The sequence below is a fragment of the Thamnophis sirtalis genome, unplaced genomic scaffold (genome assembly GCF_051295495.1).
Source record: "Thamnophis sirtalis isolate CommonGarterSnake01/CBP01778 unplaced genomic scaffold, rThaSir2_p1.2 scaffold_4, whole genome shotgun sequence".
Lineage (NCBI taxonomy): Eukaryota > Metazoa > Chordata > Lepidosauria > Squamata > Natricidae > Thamnophis > Thamnophis sirtalis.
Genome location: NW_028261384.1, coordinates 113683163 through 113706000, shown reverse-complemented (window position 1 = coordinate 113706000; position 22838 = coordinate 113683163). Strand labels below are relative to the sequence as shown.

General features: G+C 38.9%; 1 protein-coding gene across 2 annotated transcripts; it reads left to right on the top strand.

Annotated features, from left to right (window-relative positions):
• Positions 1-1301: 1301 nt before the first annotated feature.
• MFAP4 (microfibril associated protein 4) lies at positions 1302-15849 on the top strand. 2 transcript variants are annotated; one of them, XM_087713751.1, is made up of 7 exons: positions 1302-1503; positions 6133-6223; positions 11539-11574; positions 11766-11929; positions 13979-14075; positions 14523-14705; positions 15418-15849. In XM_087713751.1, the coding sequence occupies exons 1-7, from the start codon at positions 1498-1500 to the stop codon at positions 15663-15665; spliced, it is 825 nt and encodes a 274-aa protein (XP_087569877.1). In that variant the 5' UTR covers positions 1302-1497; the 3' UTR covers positions 15666-15849. The 2 variants fall into 2 exon arrangements, with proteins under 2 accessions (XP_087569877.1, XP_087569878.1); XM_087713752.1 differs by lacking the exon at positions 11539-11574 and having other exon boundaries at positions 1307-1503.
• Positions 15850-22838: the final 6989 nt, after the last annotated feature.

The window sequence follows — 22838 nt, the reverse complement described above, 5'->3', positions numbered from 1 at the left end:
TCATTATTTGCTCTCTTAATCTGATACACACGTTAAAATCCTTGTTATGATACGCCACAGATGAGGCAGCTTTTAAGTCATCAGTTAATTGTACCAGCATTAGTGTTCGTATCTGTATCCTGATTGACTTTTCAGTATGCAAAAGCACCATGCACTACCATTCTCTTAGGGGTGCACTTGGACGAGTCTTATAGGTGGGGACAATCTGGATTACGTTATACTGGTTTGCGATCACATTCGGCTGGTGTGAGATCACTCCTTTCCTTCCAATCCCATGGCAATATTTCCCAAAGCCCTTCTTTTCTTTCTCAATCTCAACTCCACCCTGCTACAAGGCTGATGTTTCCAGACAAACTCTGGGTTGGAGATCTGAATGAGTTTTGAGAGTTAATGACCTGTAGTAGTGAAGCAAGACAGAGAGAGGAGAAGGGGAGAGGGGGAGGGAGGAAGGTGAAGGAAATGTGATTCTCTGCTTTTTCACAATATAACAAGCTTAGCAATTTTTCTGACATTAATTGATAACTAATGGTTTCATTTTTTGATGAGAGTTTGTGGTGCCTCTCTTCTAGAGGAATGCTATAACAAGCCTTGTGACATTTCTTGTGGAAATCCAGTGCAGTTTTTGACAAAAAACTAAAGCTACTGCTAAAATTGTTAAAATTAAATCCCTTCACTTGTCTGAACATATATAGAGAGAGTGATTGATGGGTGTTTTTCTACTAATAACATTTGCTGAGAGCTGAAGAAATAAAAACCTGGTGAATCCATTGGACTTTGAAAATAAGGAAGCAACATTTGCTATCATTGTGTATCTGTGAGATTGTGAATAACCAGTGGGAGCGACACATTTTATGCTGATATAGTTTTCTACTAGCTCCATTTAATGTGTCTGTGGGCAAGAACCCCAGATTTTGAGTCATTACTAGATCACACCCTTCTTCCACAGTAGACAAGAATCCTAATTTTTATTTCACTGGAAGTCTCTCTTTGGGACTTCACAGAATACACCCAAATGTTCTGGCTCTGAATTTTCTCCCATCTATAGTTAAAATTTAACACATTTTCCAATATGATCACACAAACACAGAGGCAGAGAAAGACTTGGGGGGGGGGGGACCCGTCTCGGACATACGTGAGAATGGCATATAGCAGCATTATGTTCATGCCAAGAGCCCTGGAAAACATCTAGCTCTTGGCTTGTTCTGTGTTTCCTTTCTTCTCTCCAATTTTTCATTTCCTGCCTTGCTTTTCTGTAACACATTCTTGCTCCCCCCCTTCCCCTCCCAATCCTGCGACTTCTCTTTGGGCTATAAATCCAGGATTTACACATCATGTCTGTCCCTTGTCTTGGGGTATGTTAGTGGGCAGGCAGCAGTGTGGGTGGGAGGTGTATAGCTAAAGGCCTGCAAAGGAGTCTGAAAGAGGCAGCTTCAAAAGAAAACAGAAAGTCCTATACAGAGAGCAACAGGAGTGACAGCTCAGGAACCACAGAACAACATGAAGGTACAGTAAGTCAACGAAGAATCTGAAAGTTTGGAGCAACAGATATTTTTGGAGGGGAGGTTTATTAGGCTGTGAAATAAGGTTTGATTATCTTTTTTTCAGTTGGACTTTTGTATTTACTCTCAAATAAATTAATGTTTGCAATGTTCTATTTCAATGTTCTATGTGATGAATGGAATTTGCACTTATAACAAATGGTGAAAGGCAGCTTCACTAACTTTTAGGTATGATGGCTGAATGTAGTAACTGAGACCCAGCAAAGTGGAGTGGTTAAGGTGCTTGACTAAGATTAAGGTTTGGGAGATTCATGTTTATCTTCAGCCATCAAATCTCACTGGGTAACTTTTGGGCAGTCCCTTTCTTTGGGCCCAGCTTACCAACACCAAATTATAGCTGCAAGGATCAAATGGAGGAAAAGCCTTCTGTGAGGTGCTCTATATTGATGGAAGGATATAAAATTAACACATCAATAAAGATATCCTCCCAATACAATGTATACTAGATTTGACAAAGATTTCAGTAAAAGATTCTTGAAGAATTCTGTCTGGCCATTGTAGGGAAGTAAAATGCTAAATGAAATAGACTTTTCTTTTGATATGGATGGCTTTCCTTGTCTTCTTAAATCCTGGCATTTGTTTTTCTTATCATGAAGTTGATTCTTTAAACAAAGGGATGTTTACTTTTTCTATCTGTAATACTATTATGGGATTGCTTTCCAAACAAAGACACCTTGAACTATGGATTGCTTAACTAGTTTATTTTTGTTCTGTAACAAAGGAGAGAAATGGTTTCCATTTCATATCCAAGATAGTGGCATTACAAGGGCTAATTGAGCAGAGTAAACCTTATCAATATCTAATTAGTACCTAATATGATTCTATGAAGTGAACTATTTCATACAAAATGCTTTGCAAAACTAATAGGGAGTGGATGGGAGGAAAACTGCCCTGATTCCCTACATATGAAAAGAGATAAGAGGATATTAATTTCCACAGAGAAAAATGATCAACAAGAAATGGGAAGAACAAGAAGGTGCAGGTTATTTAAAAAAATAAAGATGAGCCAACATGACGGTACGAACTACAGTGTGGATATCTCTATCTATATGTATTATAGCTACATCTATATATCTTTCTATCTCTATCTCTATCTCTCTATCCCTCTATCCCTCTATCCATCTACCTACCTACCTACCTACCTACCTACCTACCTACCTACTATCTATCTATCATCTATCCATCTCCACTATATAGCTCCCTCTCTCTCTATCTATCTATAATCTATCTATGTACATAAAGGTACATGAACAGAGATGTACTAAAGATCAGCAAGGAGCATATCTGATTCAGATAAATTAGCCCCCTGTAATTGCACTGTCTTGAATGTGAAGGAAAACACTTTGTTGCAATACAAAAATGAAGCAGTTTTATACACATACATACATACATACATACATACATACATATCCCGATTTTCACACATCTAATATAACCCCTATCCCCCCCAAATAAACCTTGGTTAACCTCCGCCCGCCATCTGATTGTACAAGGTAGAGCAAGGCGCAGGTGTAAAAATCAAGTTAGGGTGGGGGTGGGCAGGGTGGAGCTGCCCCAGACACCCCACACCCGCTTACCTTGGGACCACCACAGCCAGGCCTCCTATGCCCAGACACCTGTCGCACTGCTGCTCGACTTCTGCAGCTGGACACAATATGCGGTGCATCGAGCCGGTGCTGCCACTCGCTGCAGAACACCACAAGACTCATCGCACTGGTGCCACCACTCATGGCAGAACACCACAAGGCTTGTTGCGCTGGCTCTGCCATTCATGGTAGGACACCACAAGGCTCGTTGTGCCGGTGCCACCACTCACATGTGCCATGGCACAATGCACCACATAGCCTCCTACTGCTCGCGGTGCCATGGCTCCAGTGGTCCTAAGGTAGGCAGGTAAGACAGCCCCCGAAAAGAAGACCTGGTGCTTATTTTGGGGCTGAAAATAAAATAAAACCAGGTCTTTTACACACACACACACACACACACACACACACACACTTCTCTGTGTGTTGGTTTTCTGCACTATCTAGAATATTGACTGTTGATTGCATGAAGAAAGTTTACTAGCCCATATTTTTCACGAGCCTCTGCATATTTTCATCAGGAATAGAGGCTAACACCCTAGTTTCAAATAGAATATTGTTTATTGCAGGCAGCTTTTATGTATCCATGCCAGAATCAAACTCAAGGTTGCCTACTTGTTATGCTTCCTAGCTGACATGTGATGCCCTAGACATGAGGTGCTTGGAGAGATAGCTGGGAGACATGATGTGGAAACAGAGAGGATTTCTTCACATGTTTCCTATGCGTTGCTCTTTGCTTGCTTGTAAATGTTACTGCAGGTATTCTAGGGGTGAGCTATGATTTCCACCTAGTTTCTTTAAGGGCTTGGCTGCAATACATTAATGAAAGCGAGCAACACTGTGTAACGGTGTTTCCTATCCGTGGAAACTTAAAGATGTGAGGACTTCAATTGGCTGGGGAATTCTGAGAATTGAAGTCCACACCTCTTCAAGTTGCTAAGATTGAATAACACTGCCATACAGGCAGTCTTCAACATACAACTGTTCACTTAATGACCATTCAAAGTTCAAATGATTTATGACCTTTTTCACACCTCTGCAGCATCCCCAGGGCCACATGATTTATGTTTGGATGCTTGACAACTGACTCACATTTATGACAGTTGCAGTGTCTGAAGATCATGTGATCCCCTTTGTAACCTTATGACAAGCAAAGTCAATAGGAAAGTCAGATTCACTTAACGACTGTTACTAATTTAACTACTGCAGTGATTCGCTTAAGAAATATGGCAAAAGTGGGACAAAACTCAAAACAAATTTCTCGCTTAGTAACAAATATTGTGGATTCAATTGTGGTCGTAAGTTGAGGACTACCTGCTCCACTATACATCAGAGCTTCAAATAAAAGTATATATGCAGTTTAACAATCTATAATTTTTCATTTTAATCTCCATTTTCTTCCTCATTGGTTCTTCATTTAGTAAGAAAACAGTGTATATTCCCAGAAAAACAGACAGATAGCTAGCTGTAAATTCACAAACTTTAAAACAAAACAGACAATAATAACAGCAGCAGCAGACCTGATTATATAAACATTTTATTTCAAAAGTAAGTAACTAGGACAGGAACACATTCAACGAATTGGCAAATCTGGTCAAAATGTCCCTGCGATGCATTTTTCCCCTCAATGTTAGGCCACAGGCCAAAAGAAAACCATGAGGCCAAGAAAAACAACAGAGTACACAAAAGTTTCTACCTAAACGTGTGTCTGCCGTGCAGATTGTTGATAGATTATCAAAGTTAAGGAGAAAATGAATAATGGTAGATTAACTTTAGAGTTGTTCTCCTTTTTCCACTTTGGGAACTAACAAATATTAATTAATGTTAGATCAGATGGAAAAATATCTATTTGCCAGTTTCTGAATCTTAATATTTAGGGTTTCTTGTGACCTGAACATTAGGCCAGTTATCATGAGCTAATGTCTCTAAATCATGTTCTCCACCAGCATCCACGTTTTTTGCTGCTTGCCTCACAATGACAAAAGCCGCATTCCAGCACCATACTGTAAGATCTTTCTCTATGGAGCAGGCATCCAAGATTGCAACACATATACAAAAGGGACAGGGTTTGTATTGCACCAAGACAAGGCCACCTTCATCAACCTGATTCCTTTTGCTCCTTCTACAGGTGCTGCTTTGACTAATAAATATGTAGGCAACTTTTCAAGTTTCAACTACCAGGTTTATGTTGTGATATACTGTATTTCCATCTCTGACAAATATTTTTCTGTTTTCAATCAGTGAATCAATTTCTCTCTTTTTCTTTCTACCATATATTGCTATGAAACTTTGAGCACTAGAGTTCACATTATTATTATCAAAGAAGCTTTTTAAAGCCCTCAACAAATTTCTGAACCCCAAAAATGTGCATTTACATTTTTCACTTGAGACATTTTTCACTTGAAAAATCAGCGAAGTCTGATTTTTATCTTTTGGTAATATTTAATGTGAAAATGACCAAAAGGAAGGTTTGACATAAATAAGCCATGGGCAAACTAAGCACACATGGCAGATTTCTATTTTTATTTTTCTTGGTAGACAATGCCAAATGTATTAGGACAGTGTCAGAAGGAGTTGCTGGGAATTGGGCAGTATATACTCTATATTATAATTAGGTTGGTCACACAGTCAAACAGATGATTAATTAGGTTTGGCGTTTTTGTCCATCCATCAAGTTCTTCCAAAGAACCTTTGATAGTAATAATGAAGGTACTGTCTCCAATATGTAAGTTGCTCCAAGTAAATCTGCCTTCTGCCATTGACCTCATGGTGATTATGTCAATGCTGATAGTGTTCAAGTAATCTTTCAGATGTTTTGGAATTGTATCCAAGTTTCCTATCTGCAATACCTTTGCTTTCCTTTGCCACATTCGTTCTACTTCTATTTGCTCATCTTTATAGTAAATGATAATTATATTACTATTAATAATAAGGTGCCTCTTTCCTCACTATGTATCATGGATGACAAGTCATGCCTTTTTTTTTTTTAGCTTTCTCAGGCTTCCTCATTTTTGCCCATCTCTCTGTTCCTCCTTTTACTTCTTCAGCTGCCAACATTGCAAGGACAGGCCATCAACTCAGGTAAGGGGTCTTGAGACAGATTTATGGCACATACTCATCCTCTAGATGGTCATTCCATATTACGTCACCTGAAAGAAGGCAGTGACATCATCTTTTAACAAAGTAATTTTAGCCATCTTTAGGTTGGGCAAGAAAGAATTCTTATCTAAGACTATGAAAATCTGCTTGTCAATATAGGCAATACAGAGCATGTTATGACTTGGGACATAAGTACAATTCTCTAAACTCCAAACATACCTCTCAAATGTCTCTCCATATATTATTTTATTTTTTGTGCCTTCACGTCAATCTATATTAGTGACTGATCAGAAATTTCCTTCAGTTCTCTTGGCAAGGTTTCAGAAATGGTTTATCACTGTCTACTTCCTAAGGCTAAGAGAAAATGACTTGCCCAAGGTCACCTTACTGGCTTTATCCCTAAGGCAGACTAGAACTCATGGTCTCCAGGATTCTAACCTGATACTTTAACCATTATACCAAACTGGGTCTCCATTCCAGCTTGACTCAACAGTTGAAGACTTCAAGGTTTCATGTGTTCCAGTGCTTGGGCTTCGTATACACAAGCTTCTGTAAGGGAGAAAGGGCAGCAGCTTAGGGAGCTCTCCTGGGAGTGTGATATTGCCAGCAAATTGTACCAGTATTTGGGTTATTGGATTGGATCTATGATAATTCACCATGTCCAACTTACCAAGACCAACTCACCACGTTCAACTTGCCATGGTCAACTTGCTGTGACCATAGGAAAACTCACTGCAGGACAAGAGTTACACTAATATCAAATAAATTGTGGAGTAGAATAATTAAAAAGGATGCAAAAGCAGGGATAGAATGAAATGTGAATGATAAAAATTAAAATCATTTTTAAAATTTTAAATAATTAAATTGAATTGTTAAATTGTCCTGCCGCAAGTTGTCCCAGGGTGAGCTGTCCCGCAGTGAGTTGGCTGTAGTGAGTTGGCTGTAGAAGTTGTTCCATTCATTATTGGATGTGGGTTGAAAAAATACTGATGATTCCTAGATAGCTCCCACAATATAGACACTTTTCTCTTTCCTGCCATTTAGTGACTGATCTAGGAGTGCATGTTAAGTTTATGTATTGTCTGTCATGGAACCCCCAGACATTATACAGCCGCCAGAAAATGCTTAGATTCCTTTACCAATAGCAATAGTACTTATATACACAGTGCTTTACAGCCCTCTCTAAGCAGTTTAACAGAGTCAGCATATTGTCCCCAACAATCTGGGTCCCCATTTTACCAACCTCAGAAGGATGAAAGTTGAGTTAACGTTGAGCCGGTGAGACTCGAAATGCCAAACTGCTGCAGCCAGTAGTTAGCAGAACTAGCCTGCAGTACTGCATTCTAACCACTGTGCCAACACGGCTCTTATGGTTGCATATCAGCTCTGCAACAACCAAGTTTGTTTTCTAAAGATTATAGGTTCAACTAAGAGTCTTAGAACTATGGCCATTTACACTGTCTCAAGTATATTAATGTCACTGGCACAACTTAGTATAAAGCACCTTCTTCTACTATTAAATAGATAATTTGTGCTAAAAGTAAATAAAGCTTAACTCTTGGTGATTCTGACTGTGAAGCTCTTTTGGCAGCATTATGAAAGTTTGCTGTTTTTTTGTGGTTTCTTTTATTTCCTAATCTAGCTAACAGACATAGCATTTCATAATCATCCCAATCCAAATACTAATCAGGACTGACCTTACATGGCTTCTGAGATCAGCCAAGTCCATTTGTTAAGACATTTCTAGACAGATAAACTTTGCTGCCAGAGCTGCTCTCTGCATATATATTCTTTTTTTAAAAAAAAATCTGGCATTAAGTTGCCGAGCAGACAGCCATTTAACAATAAATGAAGAACATCAAAACATAGTCCATGTTCAAGCAAGCACAAAAGACACAAACAAGCATTTAAATTATATTCTCGGCTTCTGAACAGCTGTTTGCAATCAAACTGGATAGAAAAATACACTGCTTCCAGTTAGCCAGAAAGTCTCATGTTGGGAGGTCATTTGTGGCTTGTAGCTTGCCCAGCCTGGCTTACATTATAGCAGCTTTTGCCTTTTTAATCCTCAGATCATTTCACCATAGTTAAAGACAGTGTTCTGGAATATCCAAAATAGCAAGAACACTTAGACTTATATACTACTGCATAGTGCTTTACAGCCCTCTCTAAATGGTTTACAGAGTCAGCATATTTTCCCCAACAATCTGGATCCTCATTTTACTGACCTCAGGAGGATGGAAGGTTGAGTCAGCTGGTGTGAAATGAACTGCTGACAGTCAGCAGAATTAGCCTGCAACATTACAATCTAACCACTGTACCACAACGGATATATACAACAGTAAAGTTTCTTGGATGAGATGTCTCTGTACTTTTACAATGCAGTATAGAGAATCTTGAAGTACACTTGAATTATTTCAAAAGAAACACACAAATCTCCTTGGGTTCAGAAAAGTTTATGGAAAAAAGCAAAAAATGAAAATATTTAAACTATGTATTTGCATTAATCTGAAAGTCCTTTAGAAGATCCTGTTTCTGACTGCTGAGTGGGCAATAATTATGGAGACAGGGAGATACCTGCTTGAAGAAGACACTGGAGCATCTAGTCCTACGATAGAAAAAAAACTTTCTTGCTGTTTAGTGCCTTCATATCTCAGAAAGTGAAGGGACCATAAACGTTCATCTGATTGCTCAGGTACATTAATCTTCCTACAATGGAGCTGTAGGCTATGCTGTCTCTTATGCTGACCATTCACTATGCAGAATCTTTTTTTACATGGCCTCCTAAAATAATTCTCACATACCATTGACAATAGAGAGTGTCAGCCTTGAGCTATGGTCTCATCGTTTCTTAGTACAGAAGATGCATTGAAAATCTCTGTCATTATTATCCAAACTCACAACATCAGTAATCTGTTGGGATAATAAGTATCTTATCTCATACTATATATATACATATACATACATACATACATACATACATGCATGCATGCATGCATGCATGCATACATACATACATACAGTATGAGATAAGATACTTATTATCCCAACAGATTACTGATGTTATACTGATTATATATTGTTGTATTTGTGCTGATAAATAAATAAAGGGAGACTAGTACAGATCTATTTAGCTCTCATCAGCTAGCCATACCCTTACTGGGATTTGAAATTGCTTGAAATAGATCTATACTAGTCTCCCTTTATTTATTTATCTGCACAAATACAACAAAATGTAACAAAAAGGCAACAGTAAAAATATTGGGTTTCTGCCTGGATGGTCTCTTGTGATGAGCCGAAGGACAGAGAATGGAAGTAGTAATCTTCCTCCCATATTTGGGCATACCGGGGGTTGTAAAAATCATATATATAGCTCTCATCAGCTAGCCATACCCATGTTTGGGAATCAAACCAAATGGCTAGCTGATGAGAGCTAAATAGCTTGAAATAGATCTATACTAGTCTCCCTTTATTTATTTATCAGCATAAAATATAACAAATATAACAAAAAGGCAACAGTAAAAAATATTGGGTTTCTGTCTGGATGGTCTCTTGTGACGAGCCTAATGACAGAGAGTGGAAGTGTGACCTTCCTCCCATACTTGGGCATACCAGGGGTTGTGACTTTAAGTATATATATATACTTTGTGCTGATAAATAAATAAAGGGAGACTAGTATAGATCTATTTCAAGCTATTTAGCTCTCATCAGCTAGCCATACCCTTACTGGGATTTGAACCTGGGCTATATGGCATACTAGGCACACTAGGCAGATATCTTAGCCATTAGGCCACAGGCTCTTATCCGTTATCAGCGAAGCCAGGGTGAAAGGTATCTATTAGATTTTTACAACCCCTGGTAAGCCCCAATTATGGGAGGAAGCTAACTGCTTCCATCATCTGTCCTTCGGCTCGTCACAAGAGTCCATCACGACAGAAACCCAACATTTTTACTGTGAGGACATTAGATATATATATATATATCATTGGAAGAACAATAGAAGTTGAATGAAGTTGACAACATCTAGCCTTAGTGGCATTTTATCACACTCCTTCCTTTGTAACAAAATATTACAGGTTTACGACTGACCAGCCTGCTCTTTTGAGATATTGCTGTCCACTGTTTTCTTTCCCAATAACCATTCTGTTAGTAATGTTATTTGTTAGAGAATGAAATTACTATATGTTTGTGAGTCTCAAGTAATGTCAGATGATCCTACTATAATAGGCAGAATATTTCATGGAACATAGAATAATGGGGTTGAAAGGGACCTTGGAAGTCTCTAGTGACTAGTCCTACCCCCTGCTTAAGCAGGAAAGCCTGTATCATTGTGGACAAATGGCTGTCCAATCTCTTCTTGAAAATCTTCAGTGATGGAGCACCCATAGCTTCCAGAGGTAAGCCATTCCATCAATTATTTATTCTCATTTTCAGGAAATTTCTCCTTAGTTCTAGACTGGATGTCTCTTTAACAATTTTATATCTGTATTTTTTCCTCCACACATATTGTTTAAATTGTAGTGGGAGGCTGAACAAATAGCTTCCTATTATGGAAGAATGTCTAGAAAAGTCTTAGTTAATGGCAGCTACTACAATATATCACCTCTTGCTATCCCTGCACTCCCTCAAGAGTGGCTTTTGACAGAGATAATAACTAAAACAATTCCTTAATGGGATTCTTGGCTAGAAGGTGCTTGCTTATATGACTGTTAAGTCTTTTTCATGCTTGGTATCTTTTAGTTACAGGCATATATGCACAATCTCCACAACCTATAAACACCTGTTTCATTGAGGAATAAAGAGAAATAAGTATACATTTGAAAACTATCCAGAAAGGAAAATTGTTGTCCCTTTATAGGTTCAAGCTATCTAAAAGTAATCATTAACCTCCCCTGAACAAATCTCAAGCAGATCACATACAAATTCATTCAGATTGTTTGTGAATGACAAAACAATCTAATTATATATTTTTGGGGTAACAAACCTGCATTGCACATTAAAAGTTAGCACTTCCAAAATTTTACAGTTGTCCCCAAATCTCCAAAATTAATATATATGTACTGCAAATGACAGCAAAGACTGCATTGAAGTTAAAGTAATATTAAAGTAATATTCCCCCCCAAATAATAATAATAAAAATTATTTATAAAATCTGTTTACATTGGGTGAATATCAAAAATGTGTCTAAATTTGGACAAAAATGTACAAAAATGTCTGTATAAATTTTAATATGAAGTTTGAAGGGGAAAAAACAACATTTAAATTAATAAAATATAATGTTTTTATTTATTTCTTAGCTATTCTCAGAAATGTCACATTTGCCCAAGTAGAAGGTAATTTTGAATAAAATAATTATTTGTAATATATTTGTAAAATAATAACAGCAATAGCTTTATAATTATTGTCTTGGACTACTAACTCTCTGCTTTAAAGCAAAATGATCAGTCAGAAGTCAAAGTAATGTCATATGCTTGATGGGTTATTTAAATTTAAAGTAATCTGTTTTTTCCTCCCACTGGGACAGCTCAGCAATCTCAACCCTGCGGAGAAGATTCCTTTCCACTTGACTGTGAGGACATATACGATCAAGGTTCAGAGACAGATGGCGTGTACCTTATCTATCCAGCAGGACCCAGTGTCCCTGTCCCCGTGTACTGTGACATGACCACTGATGATGGAAAGTGGACGGTAATGAAATCCCTGCAATGGATCCAAGATGGGAAAGTGTATCCTATGGAAGCACAAGAGATCCTAGAACTGGATTATATTAGTAGTGGCTGTCTAGTGCTAGTTTGGTGGAAGTTCTCATAATCTTGATTTCTTTGATTTCAGCCTGTTCTACAGTTGTAGTTTCACTATCATTGATGGTGCTGATATTGCTCTACATAAAGCCTTAAAAAAGTTGTAGTATTTATCTTACAAGCATTTTCCCCCTGGGAGTTCAAGATAACAAATATGGAAGGGTGTGCCATTTTATCGCTACAGACCCTTCTCAAGTAAATTGGACTAGAAGAGGAATCGGCAAAAAAAATAATAATAATTGAGCTCTAATGTCAAATGGTGTTATGATCCTGGATATTTCCAATCCAGATCCTCCATTACTCTTTTTCATGGGACCAAGGTATCTGTGTCTCATGTGAATCTTTTCACTCCTTAATTTGAACATCAGAACATTTAGGATTAACCAGAAATACACATTTTGTGTGGTGTCTTCCTGTTTATGGATGTAGGCCAGGGGTGGGTTTCAAAACTTTTTACTACCTATTCTGTGGACATGGCCTATTTTGTGGGTATGGCTTGATGGTCATATGACTGGGTGAGCATGGCCAACTTGATGTCACTCACCAGGAGATGTCATGGATTGGGTAAAATGTGGTGAAGATCACTTAACAACGCTCTTGCTTACCAATCAAAATTTTGGGCTCAATTGTAGTCATAAGTCAAGGACTATCTTTGCCTTTCACTGCATGGCAGCCATGTCCTAGTAAATTCCTTCTCCTTTCTGGCAATTTTCCTTTCTGTTAGAGGCACCAAAATAATCCAGACAATGTAAGGCTTCCTGCTGTAGCAGAGGGTTGGACTAGATGACCCCTGAGTAGCCTTCTAGCTCTAAATTACTGTGCTCTTTCTTTCTTTCTTTCTTTCTTTCTCCCTTCCCTCTGTGGGAAGCAACCCCTCCACCCAAATAAAGTATTACTCCCAGAAAAGGAAAAATCAAGCTGCTAACAAAGAAACCTGCCTGAAGCTCATTCCACATTCCTGCCAGATTGAGATAATAAGCTACAGAAAGTTTGGCTCCATTCACAGGGAATCATTCAAACACAAAGCCTATATTGCACAAACCCCAAAACTTCAGAGAAACATATAAGAATCCTTCCTTATATCCAGTTTGTTGCTCAGCTGACCCAGAAACAAACTGCTAAATATCACTTTGCAAATTTTCTTCTGAGCAGCTTTTCAATTTAAAGGAGACTCCAAAGTTTTCAGCTTTAAGACTTGTAGACTTCAACTCCAAGAATTCCACAGCCAGGCATGCTCAGTTCTGATTTAAAGTGATAGCATTTGTTTTTCTCCTTTACTGAATCTCCATGCTGAAAAGTGAGTTTCCTTCTTTCTTTCTTTCTTTTTATTTTTCTTTCTTTCTCCCTTCCCTTCCTCTTTCCCTTTCTCTCTCCCTCCCTCTCTTATTTTTTAAAGCCTCTTTCCTCTTGCCTGAACCAGCAGAGGAAAAAACTTTTTTTTAAAAAGCTTCTGATGGGAGAACAGGTTTGGGGGCATGGCCATGTCACCTATCCGGTACACCAGATTTTCACTACCTCTTCTAGCATACTGGACTGGACCAGGAGGAACCCACCTCTGATGTAGGCCACAAAAATCACAAAAGAACTACAGATATAACCAATTCCTTGTACTTTTCCTTGTCTTGTTAGCCAATGTAGAAGTGAGATGGTGTCCAGCATGAAAAAGTAGAATATAAAGACCAGACATCAAACAAGCAAATATACATTTAAAATAGGAGGAGGAGGAGGATTTGTGTGTATGCTTAAACCCAGGCTGTTAAGAGTAAGGCTTAGTACAGTGTATGAATTATTTTGGCTTATCCAATTAAAACATGTTTTAGCATAATGTATAATCTTCCTTTTCATGGTGTTGACAGGAATACAGCTTCAGGGTAACTGTTGACAAATTGATGTTAATTTAACAATTGTTTTTCCTCAAAACTCTTATACTTTGCAGGTTTTCCAGAAACGCTTCAATGGGTCAATCAGTTTCTTTCGGGGATGGAATGACTACAAGTTTGGCTTTGGCAAAGCAGATGGCGAATATTGGCTGGGTAAATATGAAGGGATAAAGAAAATTTCTCCTACTCCTCCTTTTCTCTCTCCTTTTCCTCCTCCTCTCTGAGGAGCCTTTGCCAAAAGTCCTTGATTTTTCCCACCCTTTCCCTCACTGGCTTCTCTCCAATCTCAAAATTTTATGCATCTCTTGGTCCAGACATCTCCTTTTGCCAGAAACGTTTGGAATGCAAAATGTTTGGGTTTCTCCCCTAAGCAGCTGAAACCTGGGCCAGAAAACTACATCATGAAGTGCAATTGCTCTGTTTATTATGAGTCTAGGCCAGCAAGCTCAGCCAAGAATTGTCTTGCTTTTCTGTCTGGCCAGTACTTTTTGGTTAAGAGAATGGGGGGTCATCCCCAAAGGGTAGGAAAATAAATGGAGGTCTTAAATGGACTTCTTCCCAAGGCACCACAAATGATTTTAGAATTCCCATCTGGTCTAGGACTGCAAAATATCCACCTTCTCACCCTGAAGCAGAAGTATGAGCTACGTGTGGAAATGGATGACTTTGATAATAATACCGCCTTTGCCAAATATGCTGACTTCTCCCTTTCCCCAAATGCAATCAGTGCAGAAGAGGATGGCTACACGCTCCATGTATCTGGGTTTACTGATGGAGGGGCAGGTAAGAGGCCTTAGGTTCCCAATCCCATGAGTATCAAATAGAGTAAGACTGAGTCTCAAAACGAGGGCAAGAAACCCTATTTACAATAAGAAAGTTGCCACACATTTGCAGCTGTCTTTTTTTTTAAAAAGTTGGAAAGCATAGTCTTCAAATAATTTCAAACATGGTAATCAGGCATTTAGGTAGGATCAATTTGGATCTGTGTATTATCATGAATACTAAGATAATGTTTGACTTCAGCCTAGTATATAGATCAGTCACCCACAATTTGCTGTCCTTCTGATTTATTGGGTCTATATTTTCCAAAACCCTTCTGGGCCAGGGGTGTCCAAATACTAGCATAAACACACACGTGAGTTAAGAAGATGTTTACAGCAGCAAGCAATATTTTTTACCCCTAAGACAGATGATTTATTTAGGCTCCAATGGATCTACTCTCAAATATACAAGCAAGGACACTTACCTTGGTATATGGAATCAGAGTATATTATGGGGAAATTAGAAGTCATTTAAAAGATTTTTACAGCATGTTTTGTCCAATCTTGAAACATAAGTTATGAGATGTGCATGAAAACATTCCAGTGCCAGCTATCCCTATACTTAGGCTCCAATGGATCTAATTTCAAATATACAAGCAAGGACACTACTCCTTATTTTTACCAGCCTCATGAAGTCTCATTGTTACCATTATTTCGCTTGATGTTCCCACCAGGTGATTCATTGTCCTATCACAGTGGCCAGAAGTTCTCCACATTTGACCGTGACCAAGATCTCTATGTGCAGAACTGTGCAGCTCTGTCATCAGGTGCCTGGTGGTTCAAGAGCTGCCATTTTTCCAACCTCAATGGCTTCTACCTTGGTGGACGACATCTGTCTTATGCCAATGGCATTAACTGGTACCAGTGGAAAGGCTTCTACTATTCCCTCAAGAGAAGTGAGATGAAAATACGTCGTGTTTGAGATCCAAGGCAGCTAGTGGCTTTTCCCATGCTTCTACTCTAGAGGCCACTTGGATCTTCATGTAGACTGAATTCCCAATTATTAATGTATTTCATTACTCTGTTTTCCTACCTTTAGCATGCAGCCTGCACCAAATTATTCCTCAGAGAACACAACTCTCAATAAAGATACCCATTTCTCAGGCCTTGCTTTTCTGAGATCCAATACAACTAGATAATTGCCATTGCCCTATCCTACTAATCACCAACATCCCTGCTCTTCCAGGAAACCTGATGTTGGTTTGTTTCACCAACAACAATATCACTGGCCATGGGTCTTACCTGCCATTTCAATGTCCCAAATCAAAAATTGCATTGGGAACATACCATAAATAAACCCCATCTCTTCTAGATGATTGCTCCTCTTCAGCAGCCCAGCAGGAAAGAAAAAAATGGAGGAGGCTATAGAGATTATAGTAGTGTTCCAGGCTAATCTCCCTGCCTCAATTAATAAAAATGAGGTAACGTGTATTGGCAGAACTGGAAGAATGGCTCATCTAAGCCATGTTCCTGCTTTACCCATTTCCCAGTCCTTGATACAAATCCAACAAAGGATTTGTAATATTTCAAACTACAGGTAACAGACGATTTAAAACGAAATGGAGAAAACATTTAAGAATGATCAGAGAAGACACATCCAATTGGAAGTTTCTGGCAGATGGGACCAAGTATTGTAAGGTTCAGAGAAAAGGTTCCCAAAAGTGATAGCAATTATCCTGCTTTTAAAAAAATAAATAAAATGAAAGTCTCTTTTCCAAATATGGGCAATTGAGAGACCAGTAAAACTGTTAACAATATAAAGGCTTTTAAGGCCATCCTTTCTGGGCCAAATCCCACCCCTATACATCTACCCAATCATTAAACTGTTTCTACAGCATCTGTCTGGACAGTGACATGGTCCAAGTTCTAAAGTAAAAATCTGAAGATGAAAATCCTCCTTCTAGCCTGCTCTGGTATCTTGCCAAAAGACTTGTTTTGACTACAGCCTGCTCAACATCTGGATTCTGTTCTCAGTAATTAAGTTTATAGGACACCTGAGGCTGCAGTACTGAAATGGGCAGAGATCCCAGAAAACCTGATGTTCTTTTGCATGTTCCAAAGAAATCAGTTTGGATCTTGCAAAAGCATGTTGTGGGAGAGAGTGATAAATTGGTGGTTAGACCTACAACAGTGAAAGTTTGGATCTGTAGTCTGTGAAAAGGAGATGTAGAAAATCCAAGCCAAAAAGTTAAATTAATTAATTTCTGGAAACATTATACAAGTCATTAGCAAGCATGCAATTTAAGATAGTGAATGTATTGGAGAAAACAGATGCATTTGAAAACTTAGAAAGAGATGTCTTCTTTTTTTGAGGGGGGACACAATGAAATAGTTCGCTGAGAGTATAAAGGAAAAAAGACTTGTAGAATCCTTAGTACTTTCTGAGCTTGATTATTTGCTTGCAGATGTTTCATTACTCACTACTCAACATTATTTAGCAATAGCACATTGAAAAATCTGTAGCAAACAACCAAGCTCAGAGCGCACAAAGAAGTCCACAATTCCACCCTGAGCTACATATAATCTATGTGAAGGTGAACTTCCTTGAGGACGAGATAAGAGGTTTTGATTTCCTAAGTCAGTATAAATTTCTTAGCACACCATGGTGCAAGCAGAGTTGGGAACTGTATAATTTACCCCATATTCTCTAACTGAAAAACTGAATCTTTAGGTAATTGGCAAAAATCAGTAGTGCCATTTGAACTTCATTGACTATTTGAAAAAAGATGAAAAGAGGTACATACACAGAGAGAGAGAGAGCTAGGAGAACCAAATCCCACACTTTTAGAATCTTTCCGATTTCTTGATTTCATATTTCATCTCTTTTGCACAAAGAATAAAGGAGCTTCTTACGGTGTAATTTAAGATATGACAGTTATGCCCACTACGTACTGCTTTAGTTTTGTACCCAAAGCAATCCCAGAGTGGAAATACAATGGATGTGAGCAAGTAGTTCCATGTCAATCTTGATTCTAGTACCCAGCCAAGGATGGCATTGCCCACTTCCCTCCATTGGGCTTATTACATTAGGATAGGTGTTAGGACAAAGACACATGTAATGAAAAAGAATGGGCAATTCATTAAGGGTGTATCCAAGAAAGGAAGGAGAGACACAGTGAAAGCATTATGTCTTTCTTTACCACTAGAGAGCATGCTGCCCTAGTTTTTATCATTACCAGCAAATCAAAACATTGATGCTGGCAAGTATGTCATTTTGTTGTTATTCCTTAATGGTGCTATAATACAGGATTGACTTTTTTCATAGTTTTTAGGATAGAGAAATTCATGTGTAACCTATCCGTTGATATCTGTGACCAAAAACAGAGAGCTAAAGCAGAAGAAGTTATAGACTTCAGATTTTTCCAACCCTTAAGATGTATCTGAGAAAAAGACTCCCCCCCTCAACCTTGCAATATTTTTTAACCTCATTCTCAGCCTTCTGAGCCTGAGAGTTTCCTAATGTTCTTCCTCACAGTAGCCTCCCATTCTTTCTCAAACACTGCAAAGGTGCTTGCACCTCCCATATTCCCAGTGGTAAATTACCACTGCTTAGCAAAATGGCTTTAAAGCAAACTGTTTGGTAATGATGGATGTGCTTTTTCAGAAAACCTTCAGCCTCATCTTGCAGTTGGGATTCCAATAATGAGGTGAAACTTGTCAAAAATTGGCTCACCACCTTGAAGTGACTCATTGCATTCTTGGACTAGCTTCGGCTGCTTCTTCAGAAGGAGCTGAGTCATAGGGATGGATGTTTCTCTTGGGTTCACAAACAGAAGATCCTTGGTGGAAGAGGAAAGAAGTGGAAGCAGTATAGAAGTGGCTTAGGAAGGGAGAAATGGAAGTGTTAATCAAGTTACAAGTCAACAATTTAAGCCCTTCCCCTTCCTCCTCCTTTTGTCCTTCTTGTATGATCAGGTTCTTCCAAACCCCCATTTCAAGTTCACAATTACCATCTGAGGTCGGTTGATGTTAAAAAAAAATCCATATTCAGTTTGGTGAGCTAAATTTTGGAGCTAACTGAAAATGCTAATCTATCTGGATTATCTATCTTCCCACTTTGGTGGGAAAAATTTAACTCTGATCATGTGTGTGAAGAGGGAAGCCAGCACTGGACATGGTTGGATATGAGGGATCACCAAACAAGATGAGGCAAGACCGAATGAGGAGCCCAGAAAAGACAGCAACCCAAGTGCTACTAGTTAATTGGTATAAAGCTAATTTGCACTCAGCAGTGCACCAAGGACAGTGTGTACGTACTGAACAGAATGAAATAGTATTCTCCATGTCAGGATTGCCTTGCCTATGTAGCATATATAGATTTCTCTGACATTTTGTTTACACAAAATAAATAAACGAATAGTTGATAAAATGTAGGTTATATCCCATGCAGACATTCATTTGCACATGTGAACATTGAAAGAAGGATGAGGACATCTAGCTCATTCTCCTAATTCCGTGATGGTGAACCTATGGTATGTGTGCGAGAGGTGGCCCACAGAGCCCTTTCTGTGTGCAGGTGCATCATTGCCCCACATGTCAGATCACCATGTCGTTTCCTTCATGAGCTTCTGTTTCCCTGCAAATGACAAAACAGAAGCTCACAAAAGAAAAAAAAATCTTACCTCTTGCTGCCATTGTTGGGATGCCCTGCCTTCCCGCTGGCCAGCTGGTCTTCGGATCTCTGCTGTGCATGTGTGCATGTCCGTGCATATCTTCATGTGCACACATTCATGTGCGTCCCTTTCCGATTGGGCATGCATGTGCACGCAGCCTGGGCACTCAATGCCTAAAAGGTTTGCCATCCCTGCCCTAATTACTAAATCAGAAGCCAGGAATTATGGTTAACATAGCTAGTAGTCTCTGAACCTTATGCAGTGAATTCCAGTGCTGAAAGTTCAAGGATTCTTGTTTTTATAGTCAGATTTCATGCAAAATATTTGCAAGACTCTAAAATAGGCTTAGCCCAAACTGACTAAGGAAAAAAAAAAATCAAAAGTTCTTATCTAATCTTTTTGTCATTGTTCTTCCTGTTTTCCATTCACACCAAGTATGCTTCCTCAGTCACAAAAGCTTGCTGCTGCTTCATATATTCAGCATGATTCCTGTAAATGTATTTCCAGATCTCCATGCTAGGTGCATATTAATTTAAAATGTACTCTCTTTAATATGCATGTTTGAGAAGAAGAGATTAAATGCATGTTTATTTCCATTAAGGTAGCACTCATTTACCAATCATTTGTTCAGTAACTCAAACTTACGAGGGTACTAAAAAAAGGAGACGTGCAGCCAGCAGTTGAACTTGTAGCCATTTACAGCATATCTGCAGTCACATGATTGTGATTCTATCTGATTTGACAATATCATTCTCATATGCAAGTGTTCTTTAAAATCTCAATGATGACTGGAAGAAATAATTCAGATCTGACAAATGCAGAACACCAACTATACGGAGATGTTGCACCTCCTGCTGGCCAGAGTGGATAATGCAAGCATAGGAAAATAGGAAATCTCTCAACCTAAAAAATAATAATATGTATTACAAATTTGGGATAGAAAAGCAAAGCAAAAAAAGTATTTCTGTCCAGTGTTGTATGTTAATTTGTTCAGAATTAGTAGTTTCTGTAGTAATGAGTATGCTCACAAAAGACTATGATGTGATTTTCTACAAAATTTCAGAATCTGAAGTTTCTTTCAGTAAGACTTTTCAATAAAGAGAATAGACAGTAAGGACTGAAAAAACAAAAAAGAGGAATTGTTTCAATGTCCTAAAGTTCTAGATAAAATATATAATCATGTTTTAATTAATTAAATGAGATGAAAATATAACATTAATGGTTGCATCAGCAAAGTGAAGTTAGCATCTTTGTTCCCCTGCAGAAACACTTTTTCTTTGCAGGTTTAGTGCAGTTCAGTTCAGTTTAGATAATTCTCTTCATATTAGTGCAATGGAGAACCAGTTTGGTCTAGTGGTTAAGGTTCTATGCTAGAAACCAGGAGACTGTGAGTTCCAGTCCTGCCTTAGCTATGAAAGGAAGCTGTGTGACTTCAGTCCAATTCACTTCACAGGGCTGTTCTTGTGGGGGAAATTGAAGAAGGATTTGTTGGATATGTTTGCCAACCTGAGTTATTATTATAAAATAATAAAAGCAAGATTAAAATAAATATGTACTGAATTTGTATTATTTCTTTTTCACTAGTCTGCAAAATGACTGCTATTGATATTGTGAAAATAGTTTGAAGAAGGCTAATCAAGACATATTCATAGCTCTTTTGAGAGAATAAAATCAAATTTAAAGGATCCTAAATCTTGACTGGAAAGAGTAAATATCACCGCTTTTTATAGTTCTACAAAAGTCTTCCGTTTGTTTTATTATTCTTTTTGGTGAGAACCCCTCCCTGCAAGCCTCCTCCTCCTCCTCCTCCTCCTCCTCCTCCTCCTCCTCCTCCTCCTCCTCCTCCTCCTCCTCCTCCTCCTCCTCCTCCTCCTCCTCCTCCTCCTCCTCCTCCTCCTCCTAAGTTTCCTGCTTTCATTCCAGGCAAGAGAATTAGTCTACTCTAAATATTTTTTGGATTCCACCAAAGATTAAAATGGTGACTTTATAGCACTTTAGTGATAGAATGCTGCAATCCTGTCTTTCTTTCTGTGAATTTATGCTAATAACAGGCATACAAGTAAATGGGAAAAACATGAAGGATTACTGTGAGTTTCATTAGTTATTTCTTGCTAGCAATGGACATCATCCTACGGCTGCTTTTGAGAGTCTTAGGGGCTCCTGAATCCCAGCTCGTTAATGAGGTTAAATGGCTAAATAGAGGGAACAATGTGCGGCCATTGTAAAACCATCACATAAGGAGAAGATGGACTCGAACATCAAGTTCTAATTCTGAACACAGGATAAAGCTTTCCATGCTTTCTGCATGTTTGTGTGAATGATGTCTTGGGGCAGACCTGGTTATTTTATGGCTCTTGGGACACAGCCAGCTCTGGTTGTCCCTGTCTGGCCCGCATGAGGTAAATCAGAAATTAGAAATCAAATGTAAATAAGTGCATCACAGGGGGAAGAAGAAGAAGCCAAGCTGAGTGTGGCTCTGTGCCAGTGGGATCCTACAATTGACTGGCAGCTGTAAGAGAGCAAGGAGAGAAAGCCTTTTTCTGCACCTATGCAGCACTCATAGGGACATGGTGGCTCAATGGCTAAGATGCTAAGCTTGTCAATCAGAAAGGTCGGCGATTCAGCTGTTTGAATTCCCAGCACCATGTAACAAAATGAGCTCCCATTACTTGTCCCAGCTTCTGCCAACCTAGCAGTTCGAAAGCATGTAAAAATGCAAGTAGAAAAATAGGAACCAGCTTTGGTGGGAAGGTAACAGCATTCTGTGCACCTTCGTTGTTTAGTCATGCCAGCCACATGACCACAGAAACGCCTTCGGACAGAGCTGGCTCTTTGGCTTTGAAACAGAGATGAGCACCGCTCCTTAGAGTCGGGAACGACTAGCACATACCTTTACCTTTATGTAGCACTCATCTCTCACCTAAAGCAGCCTGAGGAGCTAAGGTGATGGAGTTTGAGGATTTCATATCAGTTTATATTGTTTCAGTTCCAGTTTGTTGTGCAGCCCCTGGAGAAAATTAATTGCCCACCCATCTTGGGGGAATTCTGTCCTCCTCAGTATCCATATGTGCCTGGGATGATCCAGTCAATTTCCAAGAGATTGTGATGTTGCAACAGAGTTAAGAGAAACTCCATTCCCACAAATTTCCTCCCACTACAGACCCACTGGAAGCATGATAGCAACACACCTACTCTAAGCTTGATAGCTTTTGTCAGCTGAGGGATTTGACAGACCTGCAAATTCTCCCAAAGATATCCTAGAAACAAAACTGTGCATATGGCAGCAAAGCAGAGGTGATATTTAGGCAGTTCTGACAGGTTCTGGAGAACTGGTAGCGGAAATTGTGAGTAGTTTGGAGAACCAGCAAATAGGCTGGCCCTGCCCCTTGCTGCCTCCCAGCTGATCTTCTTTTGTTGTCTTGAACAGGAGAACAGAACTGGAAAGCAGGTTAATGGGGTGGGAATGGGAATTTTGCAGTATC

Bases quoted from the DNA above. Each gene is read 5' to 3' on its own strand.
- MFAP4 (XM_087713751.1), top strand. The intron at 6,224-11,538 runs GTAAGGGGTCTT...TTTATTTCTTAG, and splicing joins AGGACAGGCCATCAACTCAG to CTATTCTCAGAAATGTCACA. The intron at 14,076-14,522 runs GTAAATATGAAG...CATCTGGTCTAG, and splicing joins AGATGGCGAATATTGGCTGG to GACTGCAAAATATCCACCTT.